The 27,100-nt window shown below is 36.2% G+C and overlaps 1 protein-coding gene across 2 annotated transcripts; it reads left to right on the forward strand.

Annotated features, from left to right (window-relative positions):
* The first annotated feature begins 358 nt into the window (after nt 1-358).
* Nucleotides 359-25,729, forward strand: LOC126624540 (protein PIN-LIKES 1-like). Of its 2 annotated transcripts, XR_007624134.1 has the most exons (12): nt 359-600; nt 811-1,015; nt 1,148-1,227; nt 1,342-1,466; nt 1,560-1,681; nt 2,135-2,245; nt 9,825-9,917; nt 10,008-10,108; nt 10,400-10,452; nt 10,534-10,719; nt 10,856-11,287; nt 25,613-25,729. XR_007624134.1 is itself a non-coding variant. In XM_050293619.1 (11 exons), the coding sequence occupies exons 2-11, from the start codon at nt 881-883 to the stop codon at nt 10,984-10,986; spliced, it is 1,137 nt and encodes a 378-aa protein (XP_050149576.1). In that variant the 5' UTR covers nt 359-600; nt 811-880; the 3' UTR covers nt 10,987-11,402. The 2 variants fall into 2 exon arrangements, 1 of the variants encoding a protein (XP_050149576.1); XM_050293619.1 differs by lacking the exon at nt 25,613-25,729 and having other exon boundaries at nt 10,856-11,402.
* The last annotated feature ends 1,371 nt before the right edge of the window (nt 25,730-27,100 follow it).

The raw sequence follows: 27,100 nt of genomic DNA on the forward strand, positions 1-27,100 counted from the left end.
CACCTAGTCATCTGTTTTCATGAGGATCAAACAGACCATTATTTGGGTTATCCATAAAGTATATGGTCACTCGCTGTTAAACATGATATCGACGATGAAGAATAAATGAATATATTTTATAAGAAATAACTGTGAACATATGGTTGCAACGAACTCTCTTCGTTTGGGAGGAACACGACATAAAACTAGACCAGTGATTGCGATGGGTCTATTGTAGTAACCAAGTCACCAATGGCAAAGGAAATGGGAAGCAGAAAACGACAGAAACGCAGACGCCAGACGAGACGTGTGTTGATTAAACCTTTTTATTTGAGCACCATCCCATGATCCCATCGGCATCGGGTCGACCCAGCTCAGACAAGCGACTAAATGTTTAATTGCTGCATGAAAGCATATAAATGCATATGCCCTTATTGTTTTTCCTCCTAATACATTCTTAAATCTATCATATATACGTGCTTGCTTTCTTGCTTGATTGCTTTTTGTTGTTTTTCCTTTCTTTTTATGAAAGCAAAACAAAAGCAGTTGATCTGAGCTTGGATATAGCAGCTTAGGCCTCGTTTGATATGCATATTAGTACTATTTAATACAAATCCGGAGGTCTGATTCCACATCCTAAAAACCTCCTCATTTTTCTCTAATTGTCTCTTGGTAGTATCATTTATATATATATATATATATATATATATATATATATATATGTATGTATATATGTATATGTATATTATATGTTGTTGAATTCCTATCCCAAAACTGGCATTTTGATTGCATGTTTGTGTTTTTCTTTTCCGTTTGGCATTACAATTGCAGAGGCAGAGGTGCCAGAGGAGGAGGTGAAGACGAGCTAATAATAATTTAGAATAATTGATAAAGGAAAAGGATGGAGCTTAAGCAGCTGTTTGTGATGGCCTCAATTCCGGTGTTGAAAGTGCTCTTGATAACAGCACTTGGCTTATATCTTGCTCTTGATCGTGTCAATATTTTGGGGGAAGTTACTAGAAAGAACTTAAACACTGTAAGTTAAAACAATACACTGCTTCTTCATTCAGTCTCTTGTGCACTAAACCCTCTTCATTTAATTTAATTTCTCTGGTGTTGGACTGTTTTCTTACTAGTATTTGTGTTTTGTGAACCAACGAACAAACAGGTTGTGTTTTATGTATTCAGTCCTGCTCTGGTGGGTTCCAACATTGCGCAGACAATTACATATCAAAGCATGGTTAAAATGTGAGTTCTATTTACTTTGTTTAATCTATATATATATATATATAAATATATATATATATATAGGTATGTATGTATATAATCATGTTAACGTTGTATTAATTATTATGTGTATAGGTGGTTCATGCCCGTGAATATCCTCATCACATTTGTAATTGGTTCCATGCTCGGATGGCTTCTCATCCAATTAACAAGGCCTCCTGCCCATCTGCGAGGCCTTGTACTGGGTTGCTGTGCTGCAGGTAATCCAACGCTCTAATTCTAAAACACAGCTGATAAGTATTTGGTTTTGCGTTTTATCAATATTAAGAGATGCGGATGTTAACACTTAACAGGTAATTTGGGTATGATGCTCCTCGTTATAGTCCCAGCGGTTTGTATAGAAAAAGGGAGCCCATTTGGAGCTTCTGATGTCTGTCACATGTATGCCATGGGTTATGCTTCACTCTCAATGGCGGTACATTTTCCTTCTTTATCTTGTTCCAATATTTTGGGTTTTCTTTAAATTTCTTTATGCTTTCTATGATTCGAATTAAGAAAGGCTTGGGAAGCTGCTTCAAATAAGTTACAATCCAATTCTCTCATTCAAGTTAAAAATTCCCAGTTGCTGCAATTTAAACTCACGATTTAATTTTTAATATCATCATAAGTTTCATCTCATGTCTAGAACATATACAATTATACATACAAATTGTACTAACCCCAAACGGCCAGGGCCAGTTCTTAAACGGTGTTTGTGTGCGCCTGCTCGCTGTGTAGAATACGTTTTTCAGAACACATTTTCTTTTGTCCTTTAATTTTCCTCTTGAATTCTAGTGATTGTTTCTCTTCAGTACAATGTAGCTACCTTGTTCAGCTATCAGGGATTTCTATCTTTGCTTTTTGTAATGCAATTGTGTTCATGCTTCAGATAGGAGCCGTTTATTTGTGGTCCTATGTGTATAATATTGTGCGGATATCTTCAAGAAGGGGCACCCAAGATTCTAATCAGTCCTCCGAGAGGTCCTCTACATCCGACCAAGTAAGTTGCACTGAGCCTCTGCTATCTTCAAAGGAATGTCATAGTAGAGGAAAAGCAAAGGTTGCTAACTCCATTAAACTACAATGATGTTCATTCAATTTGATAATTTGTTTACGTATTTCCAACTATATTAAGATTTTTTTATAGAGAGAACGTCATTTTTTTTGTTTAGAAAGACTTAGAAATGTTTTATTGTCAGACTGTCAATCCAAACTACTAATCAAATGAATGCCATTTGAATGTGTGGTCCAGATTCGCAATCTCACAATTTCACATGCTGGACATCTCTAGCAAAGGAAATTTACCCTGTTTCATTTCAATTTCTTACACTGCATATCTTGTGAGGATCTGTTATATATGGTGACGATGTATTTGAGCAAGAACCAAATAAAGATAACGAAGGTACACAGTAATGAAATCACAAGAGGGAATAAGAAACTCCTCACAACAATTTCAGAGATCCAGAGAATGTAACTCTGATACATCCCCACACATAGTCCAAAATGTAACGGTTGGAAGAGAGAGAAAGTGAGAACAATACAAACAATCCCAGCCCTTCATCTCATCTAGCCTATGAGCTAAATGCAAGTGTCCATATCAACTTATAACTAACTAAAGCAACATAAACCAATAAGAAAATTAAACTTGTAATAAATCTGTGCAAGTTTATAATCCAACATTCCCCATCAAACGTAGCACAGATTTCACTCCAAGTAAGTTCCTTAAGTAATTGAACATTTCCTTTGCCAAAGATTGGTGAATATATTAACAATTTGATCTGCAGTTGGACAGTACAAAAGATCAATGACTCATTCTTGCAAAGCTTCTTTGATAAAGTGATCTCATGTTAATGTGTTTAGGGCACGTTTGTTTGACAGGATTAGCAAGGCTTGGACTGGACTAGACTATAGTCCTGTGTTTGGTGTGCATCCGGATTAGCTTTAATGAGCTTAACCCGGACTCGCGTGGACTAACGACCTCCTTAGCCGTTCTTCGCGAGGAACCCCAAAATTGGGCGGACTCGTAAGCCAGAGCAAACCGAGAGAGATCTTCCCTTCGTCCTCACCGCTGCCTTCCCTTCGTCCTTCGTCCTCATCGCTGCCTTCCCTTCGTCCTCATCTCAGCGTCCCGTCGAAGCCGGTGCGGAAGACGAGTTCCGTGGCCAGAGGGGTCACAAGTACCGCCCCGTCGTCGACAACGATCGGGCCGTGCTTGAGATGTCGCCCATGGATCCTTCCTCCTCCTCTTCTTCGTCGTCTTCTCTCCCGGTTCACCAAGCTTCCCTCAAGTATGTGTGTTTTCTGTATCTGAGACTTAGGGATTTGAATGGTGGTTTAAGAATGAATTTTGATGCGTTATGCTTTTGGTTTAATGGGTTAATTGTCGAAAATGAGTTAAACCCACAAGTTCACTTGATGATTTAAGCTTTGTGTATGGTGAATTCTTGTCTGAAATCGAACATGGGTTAAACCCAGAAGTGCAAGTTGATGCTTTAAGCTTTGTGTATTGTTAATTCTTGTCGGAAGTCGAAAATGAGTTAAACCCACAAGTGCAATTGATGCTTTAAGCTTTGTGTATTGTTAATTCTTGTTGGAATTCGAAAATGAGCTAAACCCATAAGTGTAATTTGATGCTTCAAGCTGCTTTGTGTATGACGAATTCTTGTTGGAAATCGAAAATGAGTTAAACCCACAAGTGCCCTTGCCAGAATGTTGTTTCTTAAGTGAACTGAGCTATTGAATTCAAAAAATGGGAAATCATAAGATGCTTGGATTCTGAATCCTAATATAAAGCTCTGCCCAAATAGGAGAGTGCTGATCCTGTTACAGCACAAATTTGGGTTAGACTGATGAAACTGTTGGGGGTGGTTTAGGTTTAACTTAGAAAATCTTGTTCCTTGCTAGTGAAGGTCAATTGGGTACTGGGGTCAACGTAATGTGATTATCATTCGGCATTGTGGGGTATTGGTTTCTATGTGGATTGTTTGGTTGGAATGAAATAAGAGGTATTTTGAGGTTACGGTGGAGGAATTGGGGTGCGTTTTGGACTATAATAGAGTTTGAATATTTTTTTTGTGTTTTATAATTCTGACTCTCCTCTAGATCTTGTTCTTTGATGTATCTGGCAACAAACTAAACTTAGCAAAATAGAGAATAACTAGAAACACACAGGATTTATATTGGTTCGGCAGAACTTTTGCCTACTTTCAGTTGTGATTTCTCTAGGTAGAGAAACGACTTCTTTGATTAATAATAGAGTTACAGTACTTTTGCAAACCTTAGAATTAATCCCTCTCTTTTCCTCTCAGCTGTCTCTGGCTTTCTCTTCTTTCACTATCCTTGCCTATTTATAAGTATAAGGTGTGGTTTACATGCCTATTTTTTTTTATTAAGTTTCCTATTCTATATGGAAATAGGAAAGTAAATTATTTCTATTTTTTATGGAGTAAGAAAGTACACTTTCTTTCCTGTTCTATATGAAATAGGAAAGTACACTTTCTTTCCTTTTCCAATTATGTTTCTAGGATTACTCTATTACACAATGGCAAAAATTTGTAGTCCTACTCTAAGCAAACACAAATCTGGTGAACAGTTCTTTTTTTATTATCCTGCTTCTTAGTCCGAGACTGCACCAAACGCTTCACTAATGGCATGTTTACGTAAGGGTAATCGGAATAAAGAAAGGGAATTGAATTCCGATTACGGAGTATTCCAGTGTTTACTAAATATTAAGGAATCAAAAAAGTGGTGGAGCCCACACGAAACAAGGAATCCAATTCCTGAAATTGGAGGAACCGGATTCCCTAGTTTTGTGAGGTATTTGAATTCCCTAAGGGCAAGGGAATCAGGAATGCATATTTTATTCCAATTATGCCCTCACTTGTTTCTTATTATCCCAACATTGCCCTTCATTTGACACTCATTATGTCATTTTTAATAAATAAATAAAACCTATTTATATTTTTTTATATAGATAATTTTATTATATAAATTTAATTAAGAATTTAATTTAATTAATTAGTATGAAAATAATTTATTTATGTAAGGGCAATTTAGTCATCAACTTAGTTTTCATTCCGATTGAAGTGAATTAGTAAACAACTTATATAGACTCAATATCATTTTTGCCATCTTTTAATAAATAAATAAAACCTATTTATACATGCTTATATAGATGAATTTTATTATATAAATTTAATTAATAATTTAATTAAATTATTAGTATGAAAATAATTTATTTATGTAAGGGCAATATAGTAATCAACCTAGTTTTCATTCCGATTGAAATGAATTAGTAAACAACTTATATGGACTCAACATCATTCCTACTCCGATTCATGACAGTTTTAGTAAACAACTTCAACAGGAATCTGATTCTGATTCCACCTCATTTCAATTCCTCCTCAATCCAATTCCCCCTCAATCCAATTCCTCTCAATTTGATTACGGATTAGTAAACGCGCCATAAGTTAGTCCAGCTTAGTCCAGTCTAAACCAGTCCAGCTTAGTCCCTGCAGCTAGTCCAGTCCGAGACAGTCCGGCGCAACAAACGCACCCTTAGTCTTTTGATGAAAAACTAGATTCATGGTGATTGCAATGGCTGAAGTGTTGTCACATTTGAGTCGGGTAGCTTTTATTTGCATTGCACCAAAATCCTTAAGCACAAATCGAAGCCACATTGCTTGTGTTGTTGCCTCACATCATTGATATACTCAACTTCCGCTGTTGACAGTGCAACACATTGATGTTTCACAGATGACCAAGAAAACATGTCACTTCCAAAGGTAAATGCATAACCTGAGGTACTTTTCATATCATCCTTCGAGCCGCTTCAATCATTGTAGTATCCAATCAGCACATATCCTTTCCCATTTTCATACTCCAGACCAAAATCCAAAGTTCCCTGCACATATTTCAGTATCCTTTTAGTTGTTCCAAAATGCTTGTTTGTAAGACAATGCATAAACCTCGCCAGTAGACTTGCAACATACACCAAATATGGTATTATTGCTGTGAGATATAACAAGCTACCAACAATCTTTCTATTTTGAGTTTCATCAGTTGCACCACTATCATCATCGTTTCTGAGTTTATCACTTCGAACCAAAGGAATACTCACGACTTTGCAATTTTGCAATCCAAATTTGTTAAGTAAAGAAGCTGCATATTTTCTTTGATGAATGAAAATGCTCGATTCAGTTTGGATAATGTTCATTCCAAGGAAGTGATGAAGCAAACTTGAATCAAACATTTCATACTTATGCATCATATCAACTTTAAAGGTTTGCATCATTTCTTGTATATACAATGTCATCTACATAAATAGAGACAACTAGGACACCTCCACCATCCGTGCATCTTGTATAAAGTATTGCTTCATCGGAGCTCTTCTTGAAACCACACTCTGCAAAGCAGGAATATATCTCCCCAGTTGAAACAATTTCCTCTTCTTTTAAGTAGCCAAAGCTACAAGTGTTATGATAGTGTCTAATCTAGCTATTGGTATAAATGTCTCATTAAAATTAATCCTAGGCTTCTGGGCATAGCCTTTTGTGACCAGTCTAGCTTTGTTCTTTTGAACTGTACTATCCAAATTTAATTTGGTTTTATAAACCCATTTCACACCAATAACAGGCTTATCAAAGGACTTTCTCACCAATTCCCAAGTGTTAATCTTCTCAATCATATTTAATTCATCTTGCATTGCTTTATTCCAGGATTCATAAGTTGCAGCTTCAATGAAGCATTCTAGTTCCACAATACAAACATTACATCTTTCATACACCTCACTGATTGATTTCCATCTCAGTGGAGTTGAATCAATCACTTCTGAATCAATGTTACTTATTTGAACACTTGAATTTGGACTTTGTGAGCTAGAGGTTTCCCCTTGATCTTGCTGAAGACTAGAACCAATTGATAGAGATGTTGATCTGGTATGACAAAATAAATTTCATCTTTATTCCCATTTTTAACTACAGAGGTAATAAGTGGCATTCTGATCTTCTTGATAGTATTCAGTTTGCAATCCCATTTTGCATCTTCATTAAATAGAACATCCCTGGATATTATGACTTGTCTAGTGCTTGGATTGTAGATTCTATACCTTTTTTCATAAGTTCCATAACCAACAAAAATCCCTTTTGCACTTGTAGGCTGAAACTTGCATCTCAAGTTACTTGGTACCAAAAAGTAGCATATGGACCCAAATACTTTAAGATGCCTCACTCCTGAAGTTCTTCCATTGAACATTTCAAATGGAGTAGTGTCATGTAATGCTTTTGTAAGACATCTATTTAAAAGATACAACACTGTTGTGTAAACTGCTTCTCCCCATAGAAAATAAGGTAATTCCTTCTCATGTAGCATACATTTTTCCATCTCAACAACTATTCTATTCTTCCTCTCAGCTACTCCATTTTGTTGTGGAGTGTAAGCTACAGTTAGTTGTCATTCCATTCCCAATACCTAACTCATTTGAAGTAAATTCACCCCTATGTCAGTTATCATTTTCTTCACAAAATCATCATATTGCAATTCAACCATGGACTTGAATTTCTTGAACACATAGAACACTTCAGACTTGTTTCTTAAGAAGTATACCCAACACATTCTAGAAAATTCATCTATAAATGTGACAAAGTATATGTTACCTCCTAGAGTTTGAACCTTCATAGGACCACAAACATCAGAATGCACCAGTTCTAATGGTACTGAGGCTCTCCAAGTTTGTTCTCAGGGGAATATATTTCTATGTTGTTTTCCCATGGCACAAGCTTCACAAACTTCTCCTCTTTCTTGCATTGCAGGTAATCCCACAACCATGTTCTGGCCATGTAATTGCATCAAGCTTCTGTAGTTCAGATGGTTAAATCTTTTGTGCCAAATGAATGAATCTTGCAAAACAGATGCTCTCAATGCAAGTTGCTTCCCAGAATTGAACTACAATGGGAAACACCTATTTTCCTTTTGCTTCACACTTACAACTAGATTGGTTAGTGTTCTGTCATCATATACATCAACTCTGAAGTCTCCAAATACAAGAAAGTATCCATGCTCAATCATTTTCCCAACACTTAACAAGTTTTCAGTAAGCCTGGGACTAGCATTAACCTTTTGTAATGCCTAGCTGGTTGAGGTTTGCAATCCTTTGCAATGTGCCCAAATTTCCTACACTTATGGCATTTAGGCTTCCCTTTGTTCCGACACTCACCATAATGTAGTTTGTCACATATTTTGCAAGGTCTTTTTGTTGCATTTCCACCTTGCCATTGTTTCACAAGACATGTGGTCTTGTTAGACCATTGTTTCCCTTTGTATTTTGCACCTTTTTAGAACTTGGCACTGTAATTTTGACCTCCAAACTTGTTGTTTGGCTTGGAGATTTCCAAACTTGCAAATGCTTTCTCTGCACACCCTTCTCTATATCTATTCAACCGTTGCTTATGACCTTTCAAGATTGCTACAACATCCTGAGCATCAATGGTTTCCAGATCTTTGGTATTTGCTATTAGAAGCTATGCTATCATTTGATTTTGGCAAGCTAATCAACAATTTTTGAACAATTCATTGATTACTAAACTCCTCACCATTACTCTTCATTTATTAATTAGATCAAACAGTTTTACTAAGTACCCAGACATAGTTTCATCATCACTTATTCTTGTATATTCAAAATCTCTTCTAAGACCTTGTAACTTGACTAACTCACTTGCTTATCTCCAATGAATTCTTGCTTCAATATATCCCAGGTTGTCTTGGTTGTTTCCTGGTTTGCAATTCTAAGAAATATTTGATCTGAGACGGCACCTTGAATGATTCCTAGTGCCCTTGCATCCTTGACCAACTTTTCTCTCACCAGCTTGCTATCAGCCTCTGTGAGCTCTTACTCCATCTTCGTTGGAGTGTCAAATCCCTTTCAATTAGATTCGTGAGCTCATGGGATCGAAAAATAGTCTTCGTTTTAATTTGCTAGAAATCAAAGTTGTCACCATTGAAGATCGGAGCTCATAGCTCTCCTCCTCCAGTTCCAGCCATGTTAGACCTGGATTCCAATAATCAACAATTCGCTGCAATGAGAGATTCCTTTGACTCTCTCAACTTTTCTTAGAAACAATAACCCAGATTCAAATTGCAACCTGGCTCTGATACCATGTTTGGATCTATTATGGTGACAATGTGTTTGAGCAAGAACCAAATAAAGAAAACGAAGGTACACAGTGATGAAATCACAAGAGGGAATAAGAACCTCCTTACAACAATTCCATAGATTCAGAGAATGTAACTCTGATGAATTCGCACGAATTGCATGCTGAGCTTATGAGCTCGGTACAGTCCAAAATGTAACCGTTGGTTTTACAAAAATAAAAACAAAAAAAAATGTAACCGTTGGAAGAGATAGAAAGTAAGAGCAATATAAACAATCTCAGCCTTTCATCTCATCTAGCCTATGAGCTAAATACAAGTGTCCATATCAGCTTATAACTAACTAATGCAACATAGACCAATAAGAAAACTACACTTGTAATAAATCTGTGCAAGTTCATAATCCAACATATCTTTGTTGTTTTACATGGCAGGCCACGACTTCAGGTCAACTAAAGCAACGTATAGTGATGGTGTTTAAAACGATCAATCTGAAAACAATATTTGCCCCTGCAAGTATTGGAGCGGTATGTCCTTTCGACACTTTTATATCATTGCAATCCAGATTCGGTGTAATTTTATTAAAACTGGGCAAACTTAATCTTTTCCTGGTGTAGCTTGTTGGTTTTGCAATCGGAGTCATCCCTCAGATTCGAAAATTACTGATAGGAGATGGTGCTCCTCTACGGGTGATTCAAGATACTGCATATTTGTTGGGGTATAAAACTTATGCCCGGACTGTATCGAACCTTAATAAATTATCCATGATCTACGCACCTATTGGCAACTAATCTAGCTTCCCGTTCTTAATACAGTACTATACTAGGGAAGACATTTACCATGCTTGGTGCTATAGTTGTATATATCCGAATGAACAATTTGGTTCTCAATTAGCAGATGGTTTTTTACTTTCGGCTCAAAATACGAGTGTGCTCTTTATACTAAGTGTTTGTATCATTCTTGCTGTTCACTCGGCATCCCTTATGGAGACTGTTCTTTATGATTGCAGAGACGGAGCCATCCCAGCTCTCACTTTGATAATAGGAGGAAACCTACTTCAAGGTAATAACTCATAGAAATCCTATTAGTTTCGTACTTAAATTGTTGGTTTAGTTTAGAACTTACTTCACATTGTTGTTTCAGGTTTGAGAGGGTCAGGGATTCAGAAATCTCTTGTCGTTGGCATCATAGTTGTTCGATATGTTGCCCTGCCTCTTATAGGCGTCTTGGTTGTAAAAGGGGCACTGAAATTTGGGTTGGTGCACTCTGATCCATTATATCTGTTTGTTCTTCTGCTTCAGTTTTCACTCCCACCTGCGATGAACATAGGTACGCTTGCTTTTCTGTTGTTTAGCAACAAAAAGTGCAACCAGCAGTTGCTCGCTTGGCCGCTTACTCACTCTTTTTCGTAACAAATGTAAGTTTATTCTCAAGTATTGTTTATTCATCCTTTAAAATATGGCAGGAATAATGACGCAGTTATTTGGAGCAGGAGAGAATGAATGTTCTGTTATCATGATGTGGACTTATGCTTTCGCTTCACTGTCACTTACATTCTGGTCCGCCGCCTTCATGTGGCTTGTGGCGCGACTGTGAATCAAAATTTACATGAATTCTGTCTAATACAAGTGTAGGTAGTTTGTCAGAAGAAATATTACGAAGCTCCAACCCGAGTCCGCCGGGAATTAGGAAGCTCTCAGTTCAGTTCCTTCCCGTCATCGGATTGAACATGCAGAGCCAGCGTTCGACTCCACAGGCTACCCAGATGACGCATCTAGTGGTTTGTGGCTACGATTTGGTCAGAGAAGTAAAAATGGTGGTGACTGGTTCTCGGTGGTTTAGAGAGAAGGGCAGAGGAGTGTAAACGTAAGTAAATCTATGAAATTGTATACAGAAGGTTTAGAGAGAGAATAGCTCAGAGAAGAGAGAGAGAGAGAATGAAAGTTCTTGATATATTTCTTGATCACTAAGTAATACAGATGTTGAGATATTTAGACACTTTCAATACCAAAGCTAACTGCCTTAACAGAACTTTTAATCTAATTACAATTGTCAACATCCTATACATTAACTTCTATACTCTATCATCCCTCCGCAAACTCATGCTTTGATGAACGAAGCATGAGATTGTTACAGTGAGTATGAAACAAAGGAGAACTCAAGCCTTTAGTCAGAATGTCAGCAAACTGCTCTTTGGAGGAGACAAACTGAACAAGGAGCTATTTCTTTGCAACCCTTTCCCTCACAAAAATGAACATCAATCTCAATGTGCTTAGTGCGTTGATGTTGAACTGGATTAAAAGACAAAGCAATCGCGGACAAATTATCACAGAATAAAACAGGTGGAGAAGGTGAAGGAACCTTCAAAAATGCTAATAGTTGTTGGATCCATTCCAATTCAGCAGAGGTGGATGACAAAGCTCGGTATTCAACCTCTGTGGAGGATCGTGATACTATCAATTGCTTCTTAGAAGACCAAAAAATAGGATTATGCCCTAAAAACACAACCAAAGCAGTAGTAGACCGTCGGTCATTAGGGTCTCTTGCCCAGTCAGCATCACTAAAAGCCTTTAATTGAAGGGATCCTCTGGAATAACAGATGCCTTGATGTAGGGTGCCCTTTAAGTACCGCAAAATTCGTTTGACTGCTGTAAAGTGAGCAACCATAGGTGTTTGCATAAACTGACACACTTGGTGGACTGAGAAGGCTATATCAGGACGTGTAAATGTGAGGTACTGCAAAGCACCTACGACACTTCTGTACAAAGTCGGGTTGGGATAAGGATCACCATCATCCTTGAGAAGACGGTTGTAGGGCAAGCAAGGAGTGTCACAGGGTTTTGAATCAACCATTTCTGTTTTGGTGAGAAGATCCAACATATATTTTGACTGAGACAAGAATAAACCAGTTGTAGTTCTTGAAATCTAAATACCCAGAAAGAAATGCAAATCCCATAAATCCTTGATGTCAAACTCAGTTGTTAATGCAGTAATAACATGTTGTATATTTGCAGATGCACTCCCTATGATGATAATATCATCCACATAGAGTAAGAGAATGACAATACCAGAATCAACCTTTTTAACAAAGAGAGATGAATCAATATAGGTGTTTTGAAGGCCCAATTGAGGCAAAAACTTTGTGAATCGATCATTCCAAGCTCTGGGAGCTTGCTTGAGCCCATATAGAGATTTATGTAGCTTGCAAACTAGAGTAGGATGATTAACATCTGCAAAACCGGGAGGCTGAGCCATGTACACTTCTTCTTCTATAATGCCTTGTAAAAAGATATTTTTGACATCTAATTGCCTGAGAGACCAACAAAACTGAGCTGCAAGAGCCAATACTAACCGAACAGTTGTAGGTTTAACTACAAGGCTAAATGTTTCCCCATAGTCAATTCCAGGTTTTTGACTGAACCCTTTAGCTACTAATCTAGCTTTATGTCTTGCAATAGTACCATCAGAATGTCTCTTGATCTTGAATACCCACTTACACCCCACCAAGTTCTTTGTAGCAGGTAATACCACTAGACTCCAGGTACCTTGTTTATGCAAAGCACTAACTTCCTCTTGCATAGCTTTAAAACAAATTGGATCCTTAAGTGCAGATTTGTAGGAAGTTGGTTCAATGAGAGATAAATCAGTACCCTCATACTCCTGAACTGTAGCTAACAAAGCTCGTTTCTTAATAATACCACTCTTGCTTCGAGTTTACATAGGATGCAAATTAAATGGGGGAACCTCCAACACCACTTGCAAAGTATCAAGACCAAATGGTTCTTCTGGTGAAGCATCAGAACGATTGACAATTGCCACAGGGACTTGAGGACTAGAAGGGGAAGAGCCAGTAATGGACTAAGAGGACAGTGGTGATGAAGGAATAGGAAATAGTGGTATGGGAGGATTATCAGGTAAAAATGAAGATTCATAGAAGGAATGAGATGATAGGGATATGGAAGAGGAATGAGAAGTAGGTACAGGCACCACAACATTATCATTGGAAATTACAGGTGCAGGATGATATGAACTGTGATTAACAGGAGGTAGAGATGATGTTTTATTGTGGACCAACAAGTCTTTGTAAGGAAATTAAGACTCATCAAATACCACATGCCTAGAGATATAAATTCTCTGTGTAGAAACCTCATAACATATATAACCTTTATAACCTTTATATTTGGTAGCATACCCCAGAAAAATACATTTGGTGGTTTTGGCTTGTAATTTAGTGTCATTATAAAGCTTTAACAATGGATAACAAGCACATCCAAATATTCGAAGATGGGAAAGAACAGGAATATGGCCAAACAAGAGTTCAAAAGGAGATTTATATCGAAGCACATAAGTAGGCATTCTATTAATGAGGTATATAGCTGTTTGACATGCATAAGACCAAAAACTTGCAAGTAACTGAGCTGCTTGTAACAGGGTCACAGTAGTTTCAATAATATGCATATGCTTGCGCTCAGCTAAATCATTTTGCTCGAGTGTGTATGGGCAAGAAATCTAATGGGTAATGCCTTTGTCTAGAAGGAATGACTGAAATGCCTTACTCATATACTCTCCCCCCCATCACTTTGTAGGATTTGTATAGTGGTTGTAAACTGAGTAAGAACAAAAGAATAGAAGGAAACAAAGGTAGCAAAGACATCAAATTTATTTATCAATGGAAATAGCCAATAGTGTCTTGTACATTCGTCAATAAAGGTCACATAATATCGATAACCATCAATGGAAACAGAAGGAGCTGGACCCCAAAGATCAATGTGAACAACAACAAAGGGTTTTACAGCCTTATTGGTACTTAGGGAAAATGGAAGTTTACAAAACTTGCCCTCCAAACAACTAGAGCACATTACAGGTAAAGAAGGTTTTGAACAAGGGATATTAGCTTGTTTTAACATCACAACAACAATGTTATTAGATGGATGACCTAGTTTATTGTGCCAAGTAGAAGAATGAATATGCTGACCAAGGAATGCTTTAGCTTGAATTGAACTAGAATGTGTGGCATGAGAGGGTGCAAAAAGGCAAGAGATGGGATAAAGTCCATTATTGCACATTCCTTTGTAAATGATCTTCCATGTGGCCTTGTCCTGAATCCAGAAACAAAAGGCATAAAAAATGAGTCAGCAATTATTATCTAAACAAATTCGATGCACAGAGAGCAAGTTGTGTGTCAACTTAGGAACAAGAAGTACATAGTTGAGCTTAATCGGATGCACATAATTCAGTTTAGAAACATTCAGAACTGTACTACCAATATGAGACACAGGAAAACCTTCACTATTGGCAATTTGAATGGTCTCAGAGGTAGGATATGGAGATGCCAGAGATAGATTACTGAGATCTGCAGTCATGTGATTAGTAGCTCCAGAGTCCGTGAGCCACACTTGAGGACTAGAATAAGAAGTTGAAGGTATAAAAGATGGCTGAGTCATCGTAGTATGTAAAGCTTGTGGAGATTGTTGCTGAGAAGAAAAAATGTTAAGACTGCATTGATGAATGTTGAAATGAAGCATTATAATGTAGAGCACCATATGTGGAGGATTGCCCTGGAGAAGGATAAAACTGTCAAATAGAACCTCCAAAATTAGGACCCTTGTCATTGTAAAAACAGTACCATGTGCTATGATTGTGCTTGCCACAAATTTGACATTTGTCTCTATCCGGAGGTTTAGACTGATAGAAATGAGTTGTGTGTCCTTCAGCATTACAGATTTGACAAGTAGGCATCAATGAGGCACTTAGATTACCAAAATATTGGACTGGAGGTTGACCAAGTATGCCTGGATATGGTTTAGGGAGCACATGGGTTTAAGTAGACTGTTTGGGGGAATAAAACCGAGCCCCTTGATTAAATCGACATTTGCCTTTGTTTTTATTCCCATTGAACTGTTTATAGCCCCCAGGAAAAAATTGAGATTGTCCATATGCATTAGAAGATTGACCCCTTGCAGAAGGAGATACATTATTGGCAACCATTGCAGTAATAAAAGGGTGTAGTTGTAGAATGGTCAACAGTTATCTCTTCAGCAAGCAACTGAGATTGAAACTCTTTAAGTGAGATCACATTCTCATGACCTCGAATAACACACCGAAATGTGTTGTATTCAGAAGGGAACCCATTGAGAGCAAGGATAACTATGTCCTCATTAGCAAAATAAACCCCTGCAGTAGCTAAGTAATCTCTAGCTTCTTTAATGCGATGAAGATACTGAGACACAGAACCAGAACCTTTCTTAATTGTCTGAAGATTGGACTTCATTTGAAAAGTACTAGTCTTAGACACGGTGGAGATGTGAAATCTCGTTCTTGGATTTCACTGTTATAATATACGTAATTGTATTATTGAGATATTATGTTATTTTTGAGAAATTATATTAATTTATTTGGATTTAGATTTTAATTAAATTAGTTACGAAGTTTGAATCAAGGTCATAATTTATATTGTTGAATAGATATCGAGATCACGAACGCATAGGTGAAAGCTGTTTGTGAGTCCGGATTATAACGGTATAGTTACGGACGTTTGAAATTCTTGCTCCAAAAAAAAATATGAAAAGAGAAGAAAAAGCCACGGGAGTGGCTGAAAGAAAATAATAAAGGAGAAAAGAAAGCCACGGGAGTGGTGAGAGAAAAAGGGAAGCCCAGCCTTCCTTTGCACCCGTGCACCTGTGCACCAACCCAACTCCATTTCCGGCGGTCTCCGCCATTCTTTCCGTCGATTCTGATAAGATTAAAAGCACACCACAAAGTAGCACACAAATGTCCTATTGATTTTCCTTATTAACAATAATATTTGTCAATTGTAGCATATGAAAATAAGGGTCTTTCCCGCAGAAGATTGTTTTATCTAACTATTTAAAATGTCACAAAAACTGGTTGCTGTCCTTACTGACCAGCCATCGAAAACTAATTATTAGACCAACTTACACTTATCTCAAGTCTACGAAATTTTATATGAAGATACTAGACACATAAAACTACACTTACACCAATGTTTAGGATTTTTGGAGTTGATTTGCTATTTAAATTAAATCGAACAAAAACAGGACAGAAATAGATTTTAGGTAGTTCACAAATTAAGAAAAACGAGTTAGGGGTATTGCTATCCACCACCAAATAATCATGCAAACATGTTATATTTCATTCAGATTTCTTTTATTTCCGAATGAAGATGCTCAAGTTTGCTCAATGTTAGAACTCAACCTATTACTCTTTCTTACGTAGTATGTTAAGAGAATGGCGTTTTCAAGTTAACTTAGTTCCTAGCATACAATTTAGAATGTCATGTTCATAGCATTAGAATCCTAGATATTCATAGCATTAGAATCCTAGATATGCTTACTAAGTATGCATCCATAGAAAACAAATAAAGAATTCATCAATGAGACAAGTAGTGAACCAATTTTCATCCATTCATAAAAGTAATTCAAACGAAATGTCATAACAAACTTGCAATCATATTCGGAGCTTCAAAAAAGCCCCTAACTTCTAAAAATTTAGTTACACATAGTTCTCAAAGTAAACCAAAAGAAAGACATGAGTTTGAGAAGATAAAACCGAAAGAAGAGAATGCCAAGATTTCCTCCTTCATTTCCTTCCTTCCCCAACGCAGCTGCCTTGTCCTCTTTCTCCTTCCTTTCCTTCTTCTTTTTTTCTATCTTTTTTTCCTCTAAAAGAACACACTTTTTCCGCTGCAACCTGCAGCCTTTATGCCCATGCTTGCTGCCCCATTTCTGCTCCATAACTCACCCCACTAACAGCCATTTAGTGATGACAATAAGTGAGAGGAAATGGTAAAACAATTGTAACTCTTTGGGCAACCTTTATGCCAATTACTCCCACTTAATCCTCATCTTTAATTCCATTTCATCTGATATTTGAATAGGTGTCAGCTGGCTTGTTCTTGGCTGCATCAGTTTTGGCTGCTAGTTTTATTGGATTTATTGCCTTCAATGCAGTTACAAACTGCTCAGCGTCTTGGAAACCTTTCAGTGTTAAAACGGCCATAACTTCTTCTAGAAAAATGATATTAACAATCCGCGAAATGCTCCAGAAAATAGATATCCGTAGCTTTCCAAGAATATAAGGCTCATTCTCTAATTCATTCTGAGATATTCGCAACTTGCTTCCAAAGTCAGCTGATCTGCACAGGCAGTTTTGACGAATTTGTTACTTAAAATTCCACTTGTGCTATTTTTCTTTTATTTGCTTGACAAATCCCACAAAACACAAAAACAATGTAAATAGCTCAAAAATATAAGGAACTAACTAAAAAAAGACAAGTGTATTTGATGTAAAATATATATAAATATGAGCTTATCAGATTCATCACCATCCATCGCCTACAACCTCTTCCTCAACCTTCCCTCTACCATCTCCACCCATATTTGAGAATATTTACACTACTACAATATTAGCTTTAGGTGGCGGATGATGGTGGTGGATATTAGAAAATATTGTCAGATAAATTATATCCGACATATCATTTAATTACTGGCGGATATTAGAAAAATACTGTCGGAAATATCCGCCATAAATTCCTGGCGGATATTTACTGGCGGATGTCAAGAAAATACTAGCGGATATTTACTGTCGGTCTTTTTGAATTTTTTTAAAAATATTTTTTTTACATATTCTGGCGGTTTTTATTTTAGTATTCTGGCGGTTATTATTTTAGTATTCTGGCGGTTATAACCGACATAAATGAAAATTTTACTTTATGGCGGTTATTATTTTAGTATTCTGGCGGTTATAACCGACATAAATGAAAATGTTATTATTTTAAAATGTTATATTGATTAAAAATAAATAAATAAACACATATTTTAATTTTTTTTTTCACTCATGATCCTAAAGTCTAATGAACCCAATTCCCACAAGCCATAAATTTTCCGAGAGAATAATAACAACAAACTACAATCTAAGGCTCTATCATTTTTGTAAAAAGGATTATGCTCCCTCACAGGCAAGCAACAAGATACAAAGAAATTTAAACAATTTTTTCCAATGCGTCACAATGCACATTGTCTGGCACATAAACACACATGAACATCTGATGTACTTTATCATGTCAGATTTTACTATTTTAAAATGTTATATTGATAAAAAATAAATAAACATATGTTTTAAATATTATATTGTTTGCAATTTTTTACACATGCTATCTCATAGTATATATGAACATATTTGACGGTTGGATTGTTGAAACTAGTTTTGTTGAATGCATATCCTATCAAATTGATAGATTTAACAAACACTTAAGAGTTAATGTTATACTTCCATTAAGTATAAAATAAGATTTATCCACTAGTGTAAATATTTTAAATTGAAGATCGAATTCATTCATTGCATTCTTATAGGGTCGAGGAGTGTAGCTGTAAAAAAATCATTAAAATCGAAGCTAAAATAACCGTTAAATTGTGATTTTTCGTTTACAACCGTCGAAAACTTTTGTTTCATTATGTAATCTGTGAATGTTTGTTTTTTATGATTTTTTACGTATGCAATCTTGGAGTGTGTAAAAATAAGTCTTATAATTAATGTTATACTTCCATTAAGTATAAAATAAGATTTATCCACTAGTGTAAATATTTTAAATTGAAGATCGAATTCATTCAATGCATTCTTATAGGGTCGAGGAGTGTAGCTGTAAAAAATCATCAAAATCGGAGCTAAAATAACCGTTAAATTGTGATTTTTCGTTTATAACCGTCGAAAACTTTTGTTTTGTTACCTAATCTCTGAACGTTCGTTTTTTGTGATTTTTTACATATGTGATCTCGGAGTATGTACAAACAAGTTTGACGGTTAGATCATTGAAAAACGTTCCGTAGAATGTGTATCGCGTCAAAATGGTAGATTAAATAAACACTTAAAAGTTAATGTTATACTTCCATTAGTGTAAATATTTTAAATTGAAGATCAAATTCATTCATTACATTCTTATAGGGTCGAGGAGTGTAGCTGTAAAAAATCATTAAAATCAGAGCTAAAATAACCGTTCAATTGTGATTTTTCGTTTATAACCGTCGAAAACGTTTGTTCTGTTACGTAATCTGTGAATGTTTGTTTTTTACGATTTTTTATGTATGCAATCTTGGAGTGTGTACAAATAAGTTTAACGGTTCGATCGTTGAAAAACGCTTCGTAGAATGTGTATCGTGTCAAAACGGTAAATTAAATAAACACTTAAGAGTTAATGTTGTACTTCTATCAAGTATAAAGTAAGACGTGTGGTATCCACCAGTGTAAATATTTTAAATTGAAGATCAAATTTGTTCAATGCATTCTTATAGGGTCGAGGAGTGTAGCTTTAAAAAATCATCAAAATCGGAGCTAAAATAACCGTTAAATTGTGATTTTTCGTTTATAACCGTCGAAAACTTTTGTTCCGTTACGTAATCTTTGAATGTTTGTTTTTTACAATTTTTTACGTATGCAATCTCGGAGTGTACACAAATAAGTTTGACAGTTGGATCGTTGAAAAAAGTTTTGTAGAATTCATAGCGCGTCAAAACGATAGATTAAACAAACACTTAGAGTTAATATTATACTTCCATCAAGTATAAAGTAAGACTTGTGGTATCCACCAGTGTAAATATTTTAAATTAAAGATCGAATTCATTCAATGCATTCTTATAGGGCCGTGGAGTGTAGCTGTAAAAAATCATCAAAATCGGAGCTAAAATAACTGTTAAATTGTGATTTTTCGTTAATAACCGTCGAAATTTTTTATTCTGTTACCTAATCTCTGAATGTTTGTTTTTTGTGATTTTTTATGTGTGCGATCTCGAAGTGTGTATCAACAAGTTTGACGGTTGATCATTGAAAAAAGTTTCGTAGAATGTGTATCGCGTCAAAATAGTAGATTAAATAAACACTTAAGAATTAATGTTATACTTCTATTAAGTATAAAATAAAATTTTGTGGTATCCACTAGTGTAAATATTTTAAATTGAAGATCAAATTTATTAATTGCATTCTTATAGGGTCAATGTATGTAGCTGTAAAAAAATCATTAAAATTAGAGCTAAAATAACCGTTAAATTGTGATCTTTCGTTTATAACCGTCGAAAACTTTTGTTCTGTTACGTAATATTTGAATGTTTGTTTTTTACGATTTTTTACGTATGCGATCTTGTAGTATCTACAAACAAGTTTGGCGGTTCGATCATTGAAAAACGTTTCATAGAATGCATATCTCTGTTAAATTTGCCTAAATTTTTAAGTGAGAATAGTAATTTGTGTTAAATTTTTATTTATGTTTTTCAAGTATTGATTAGACAATATTTAGTTTGTGTGATGACATTTTCATTGTACAATTATCTTTTTGTTTCTATATTGCATATTTTACAAGGGTTATTATCTATTAAACAAAACAATTATTTATTTAATTTTTAAAAATGTATTCTATTTAAATACATATTATTTATTTATTTATTAAACTAAACAATTATTATTTTATTTTTTAAAATCGTAACAAAAATTGGGGGGGGGGGGATACAAATTTTGGGAGGGAATTTAAAATTTTGGGAGGGGGGATACAAATTTTGGGAGGGGCGGATTTTGCCGCCTTTTTCATTACTGTCGGTTATAACCGATAGTAATGAAAAAGTTTCTGTCGGTTTTATATTTAAAAAAAATTTCTGTCGGTTTTAACCGACAGTAATGAAATTTTCCAGAATAAAATCTCTTGCTCCCGTGCCCTTCCCCGTTCCTTCCCTCATTTCCTTCTCATACTCTTATCTTTTCATTTACTGTCCGCATCTCCAGTCTCCTTTTTCATCACAACAGAGTCAAGAAAATGTTCGGGGTCGTCTTCTCGAATCGCAGCTTCCCACTGAACATCTCCTCCTTCTCCCAAATTGACACCTTCCATTGGATTCTCTCTCTCTCTCTCTCTCTCTCTCTCTCTCTCTGAGAATTGATGACAATTTTTTGTAACATTAAATTCATTATAACTGATATATTTCTTACTTTTTTTTGGACCGGAAAACTGTCATCTTAGGTGCAGTGTTTTCATCAAGCATTAGCCTTTCCAGTATGGTTCCAGCAAAGGAGAAACATAATGAAGGTAACAAGGAACCACTTAGAGCTGTGGTACAAGGGCATTTTAGAGCTCTTGTATCGCAACTGGTACAAGGTGAAGGTGTCCAAGGCGAAGCCAATCAGTTCAACAAGAAACCAGTGAAAACCCTGATGTTTTTCGAAGGGTGTCCAAGGCGTTTTCGCTGCACAGTAATGTTTTCCATATACAGCTTTTTGTTATTTCTTTTACAATTCGAGTTTCTGCTGTTTGTTTAATTGTGCTCACTGCAAATTATTCATATTCTACATTCTGATAAAGCATACAAGGTTTTTAAAGCTTGGTTGGGTGATCTCTTATCTTGTCAGTTTCTGCTGAAAGGTGCTTGTGTTGAAGAACTAAAGAAGATTAAGCATGTTGTTCAGTATTGCATATTTGCTATTATCTGTTCGGCCGCGTTTAATGCCAATTTTGATGCTCCAACATATAAGGTCAATGCACTTGCCTCAACCGTTCCACAAGCGGACTATCTGTGGAGGATTATTGTGATGGTAGGAGCAATCCCAGCTACACTGACTTACTACTGGCGCATGAAGATGCCTGAAACTGCCCGTTACACCGCCCTTGTTGCAAAGAATGCGAAACAGGCTGCATCCGACATGTCAAAGGTTCTGCAGGTAGAAATTGAAGCAGAATCCCAGAAGGCTGAGCCGACTGCTAATGCATTTGCTTTGTTCCCCAAGGAGTTTATGCACCGTCATGGCCAAGACGACTTTGAGACACATCAGTATAATTTTTTTTATTATTAATATATTTTCTGTCGGTTTTATCTGACAAGAATGCTTTATTTATTCCTAATTAATATATTTTCTGTCGGTTTTAACCGACATAGAATGCTCTAATTTATTCTTTATTAATATATTCTTTGTCGGTTTTATCCGACACAATTTCTGTCGGTTTTAGAGTATTTTCTGTCGGAAAATTCATTTCCTGACGCAAGCAATTCTGTCGCTTATTATATCCGCCACTGCACCCATTTTCTGTCGGATTTTGCTTAATTTCCGACAATATTATATGTTTCTTGTCGGTTTTTAAACCGACACTAATGGGTACTTTTGTAGTACTGTTAGGCCCAATTTCATGAAGAACTTCATCGGGTTCGTGGGTGAGTTCGACGGTGATTCCATCGTTTCGGCGACTTGCACCACTTACTACTACCCTTAATCAACTTCCCTTGGACCCAAGAACAAGACCCAACTGGTGGTTGGAGCGTTGGAACACCAAGGAAGCCAAATTGAAGAACACCCACCTTAGGGTTTCGATGGGTGCGAGCCAATTTGAGGGCCTGCCTGGCCAAATTGGACTTGGTCACAGGTATAAAGTTTACTCTACTTGTTGAGACCTTCATTCTTGTAAAATTTGAGAATTTTTGAAAAAAGTCAACTTTTCCGATGTGTGACATTAGATTTATGAAATACTTCTTTCGTTACCAAGCATCTAGACCTAGAAGGGAATTATAGTTGAAATGACATCCTTGTTAATCTTGTGCTTATTTGAGTGTGTTTGGTTGGGGTTTAAGAGTTTAAGTAGTTATATTCAAGTTATTAGTAAACGATCGAGTTTCTCTTAATATATATATATATATATATATAGCCACATATACATGTCAAAAGGGGTAGTGGCATGAGTGAAGAGGTGGTGTTTTAAGTTGAAAAGCCATTAACTTTGGGTTGGTTTATTAAAAGATGGAGAATGAAGGCTACAAGCATAGGAATAGAACGTTAAAATGTTGATTTCATGGATGAGAAATAATATGTATGGTTACTAGTATAAAAAGGGTGAGTGACTTTAATATATGTGTTATAGGTGATTACTCTATTTTCATAATTATTATCCTGAGAGGGTATGAAACGGTTTTATGATTATGTTTCCTATAAAGTGCCATCGTTATAGTTTATGATGTGGGATTTGACGTGCATATTAGAAACATGGTTTTCTTTGTATGGCTGGCTTGATGTGATGAAATGTGAGGACTAGTGGTGGACTGTGAACCCATTGTGATTGGGGATTTGTTGCTTCGATATTGTTTCTTTTCCCTCTTCGTTGATTCGTTTTAAATTTAGCATATGTGCCTTATTTCCCTTGGTTATGCTTTTGTAAATTTAGTAGCTTGTGCTTGTCTCATTTCTTTGAGCCGTTGTACATTATAGTTGTTGGTCTTCCGCGATTCCGTTGAGTGATGTTCCAAAATCGTATCCACTTGGATTCCGTGAGAGATGGTCCAGAATCCCTTCTACTCCGCAATTTCGTTGAGTGAAGTTCTGGAATCGTATTCACCTTGGGTTTCATTGAGTTTGGATTGAGATAGCTTCAAAGGTATAGGCTTCGACCGAACTATGTCGCTCTAACCCTACTTTTCATGGTGTTGTATGAGAATATGGTTGTGAGATGTTGTGATTGTTTCAGACGAAACGTTGGATGTCTGGGTGACTCCTTCGGAGTTTGCGAAGGTTTGGTATTAATTTCTTATGAATGATTCATATTCAAAGTTTATAAATTGTGATTGATGGTTGGTTTTATCACTATTATCACACTTTGTATTATTGTCGCTCACCTGAGCTTCACAACTTATCCAAGTTTTGAATTGCCCAGTGCACCATTTCCATGATGTAGGCACTGATTTTATATGCAACAGGTCTGGATAGATTACAAGAAACCAATTGATATTTTGGTTCGTTGAGTGGTTCGGAATCCTTACTCTTGCACATTCCAAAAGGTTAGTCTAGAACCCTAGATTCGAGCGAATGAGAATTATCCATAGACCTTGTGAATATAAATTAGAATTACCATGTTATTACTCATAACCCAAGTAGGGAATTATATAGAGTTCTCTAATTGAATTGGTGAAATGGTATGTTATCTCATTGATTGATTAACGTAGTTAAATGCTAAGATCATGCATCCTTGATTCATGAAGGGATTAATTGACGGGAATTGTGGAATGACGTTGGATATGATTGTTATTATTATGATTATTTAGTGATCAATGTGGCTTAAGAATAATACTGTGCTTCGTTGGTTATTGAATAAGTTGCTTGCTGTTGATGGAGATATCACGTTGAGAACATAGTGATTTATATGATGGATGGAATGGAAACCTTGAATGTCATGTGGATTTGTTATGTAACCATGAATCTAGTAATTCATGCTTGTTAAGTTCTAATAATTGATTGAGGAATGCTATGCTTTTTGATTTGAACGTATTGTGATAAACATCGAGGTGTAATGAATGGTGAACTATGAATGGCTTGATCCCCAAATGAGGGTACGTAGGCAGTTTAACAAGGAGGTTAGATGCAACCATAAAGTATACGAAAAATTCTATGCAATTCGAGGCATGGCATGTGCTTGATACAAATCCCGGGGGACGGGTATGTTATATATGTGGTTATTTGATGACGTCACGTGTCGATCCCGGACGTATGTCGGGATCGGGACGTGACAGGAGAACTGCTCTTTCAAACGAGTCCAAAGATCTCGAGAGCTCGTACTACCAATTGCACAGGACAAAGCAACAGGTGACAAAGTAGCAGTGATTAATTGCATTATAGCCCTATCATGCATTTTCCAAACGACAAATTCATCAATTTCAACAGAAGTAGTAGAGCCAGAGTGTATACCAGATTCACTAGAAGGAACGTGATGTTAAGCAGGACAAGGGTGCGAGCCATCAACAAACCTCATAATACCATTGCTCTCCAACAAAAGTTGTATCTGAAAGTGCCAATTGAGGTAATTGGAGTCATCCAATTTGACATTCAATGAAGTCGAGATGGTGGAGATTAAAGCCGTGATCGGAGATTGCACAAGTTGAAGTTGAGTTGCAGTCACCATTGAAATTTCAGCTGAAAAACTCAGTGAGGAATTATAACAAACAGTTGATATGCAAGATTGAAGGAAACGGAGAAGATGATCGAAGAAGATCACGATCAACCAAGAAACCCTAGAAGATCAATTTTCAAGAAGACGAAGAGAATTAGGGATACCGAAGACAAATTGATAAGTGCGAAGACATATTCGAACCGAGCGGAAGCAGATGAGAAGGATCGAAGATTATGCGCAGGCAACAATGGTGATTGATACCATGTAAACGTGTAAGTAAATCTATGAAATTATATACAGAAGGTTTAGAGAGAGAATAGCTCAGAGAAGAGAGAGAGAGAGAGAGAGAGAGATAGAGAATGAAAGTTCTTGATATATTTCTTGATCACTAAGTAATACAGATGTTGAGATATTTATACATTTTCAATACCAAAGCTAACTGCCTTAACAGAACTTTTAATCTAATTACAAGTGTCAACATCCTATTCATCAACTTCTATACTCTATCAAGGAGTTCGAGTGTTAGAGAGAGAGTGTCTCAGTGTATAATGAGGGAAGGATATGAGAGTGACCGCAAGTTGGGATTACTAAATTACCCTCCACATTACAAAAATCATAACTCAATCTCCCCGACTCCGAATTCAATTATGGTTTCATCTATACGCACTCGAAGAAAACTAATTTAATAAAATAGAAAAAATATGACAAATTGGAATTTAACTCAGAGGTCCATAATTACTCAAGGCATCCAATCAGGGGTATTTTGGTTATTTCATATTTCTAAAAAATAAAATACATTATTTTAAGATACTGACATCAGCCTTGTCATTTCAATTTGCGCTCTTTGGCACTTCCAAAATAAGTCAGGAATCAGGTTTTGAAAGCTGGACACCTTTCAAGAAACTCAGTCTCCCTTTTCACATGCTAGGAGGTGTGCAAGCAGAGCAATTGTCATGATTGTCTTCCTCCCAAGCCCCATCTCGTCGGCTAGAATCCCGTTCAGTCATTTCTCAGTATTTATTGGCTATAATCCCATCTCTTGCTTCTTGCTTATCATGTTCAGATTCTTCATTTATAGTCTACCGAATTGCAGAACACCCATTGAAACAAAACCTACCCAAATCAATGTCCTGATCGAACCCATGTAAGAGAATTCGAACCATGGCAAATTTTCAAATTCGTCCTGAAAGAAATCTTGACCAATTGCCGTGAGGTCGTCACCTCAATAGAGAAAAATAGGAATTGGGTTTTCTGGGGAGACCTTGTACTCAACCAAAGCACAAGAACGATCACATTGATGTCAGTTTTGATCATTGAGTGGTCAGATGTCTATAATGTAAAAAATATTTGACGACTTCATATGAGCAGCAAGCAATCTTCGGTTGCTGCTTGCTGGGCACAGAGGAATTTAAGAGACGATTGAGCAAGAGTAGAAGTGGCGCATGATTATATTATTTTTTATTTGTACATGTCTAGGGGTATATGTGGAAAAATGAAATCCGTCTTTGCATAGCATTTGAGTTTTTTGCTCTATGTGTATGTCCACGTGTAAACAGGTGAGTGAGAAAGGTAAAAAGGGAAAAGTTGCTAGTATTCCTCTAATTTGAATGCTTGCTATTGCACATTTTTAAGCAGGAATAATGTAGGAGTTTTAACAAAAATAAAGGATGGACAATTACTTTATAATAAATTACATAGTAACCCTTTAAGTTTAAGGTCTATTACAATCTCATACAACATCTTTAAAACATTTCACTTTCATACCTCATCTACTATTTTATTTCAAAATAA

The sequence above is a fragment of the Malus sylvestris genome, chromosome 5 (assembly GCF_916048215.2).
Source record: "Malus sylvestris chromosome 5, drMalSylv7.2, whole genome shotgun sequence".
NCBI lineage: Eukaryota > Viridiplantae > Streptophyta > Magnoliopsida > Rosales > Rosaceae > Malus > Malus sylvestris.

Bases quoted from the DNA above. Each gene is read 5' to 3' on its own strand.
- LOC126624540 (XM_050293619.1), top strand. From the start codon at position 881: ATGGAGCTTAAGCAGCTGTTTGTGATGGCCTCAATTCCGGTGTTGAAA. The intron at 1,467-1,559 runs GTAATCCAACGC...AACACTTAACAG, and splicing joins ACTGGGTTGCTGTGCTGCAG to GTAATTTGGGTATGATGCTC. The intron at 10,720-10,855 runs GTACGCTTGCTT...AAAATATGGCAG, and splicing joins CCCACCTGCGATGAACATAG to GAATAATGACGCAGTTATTT.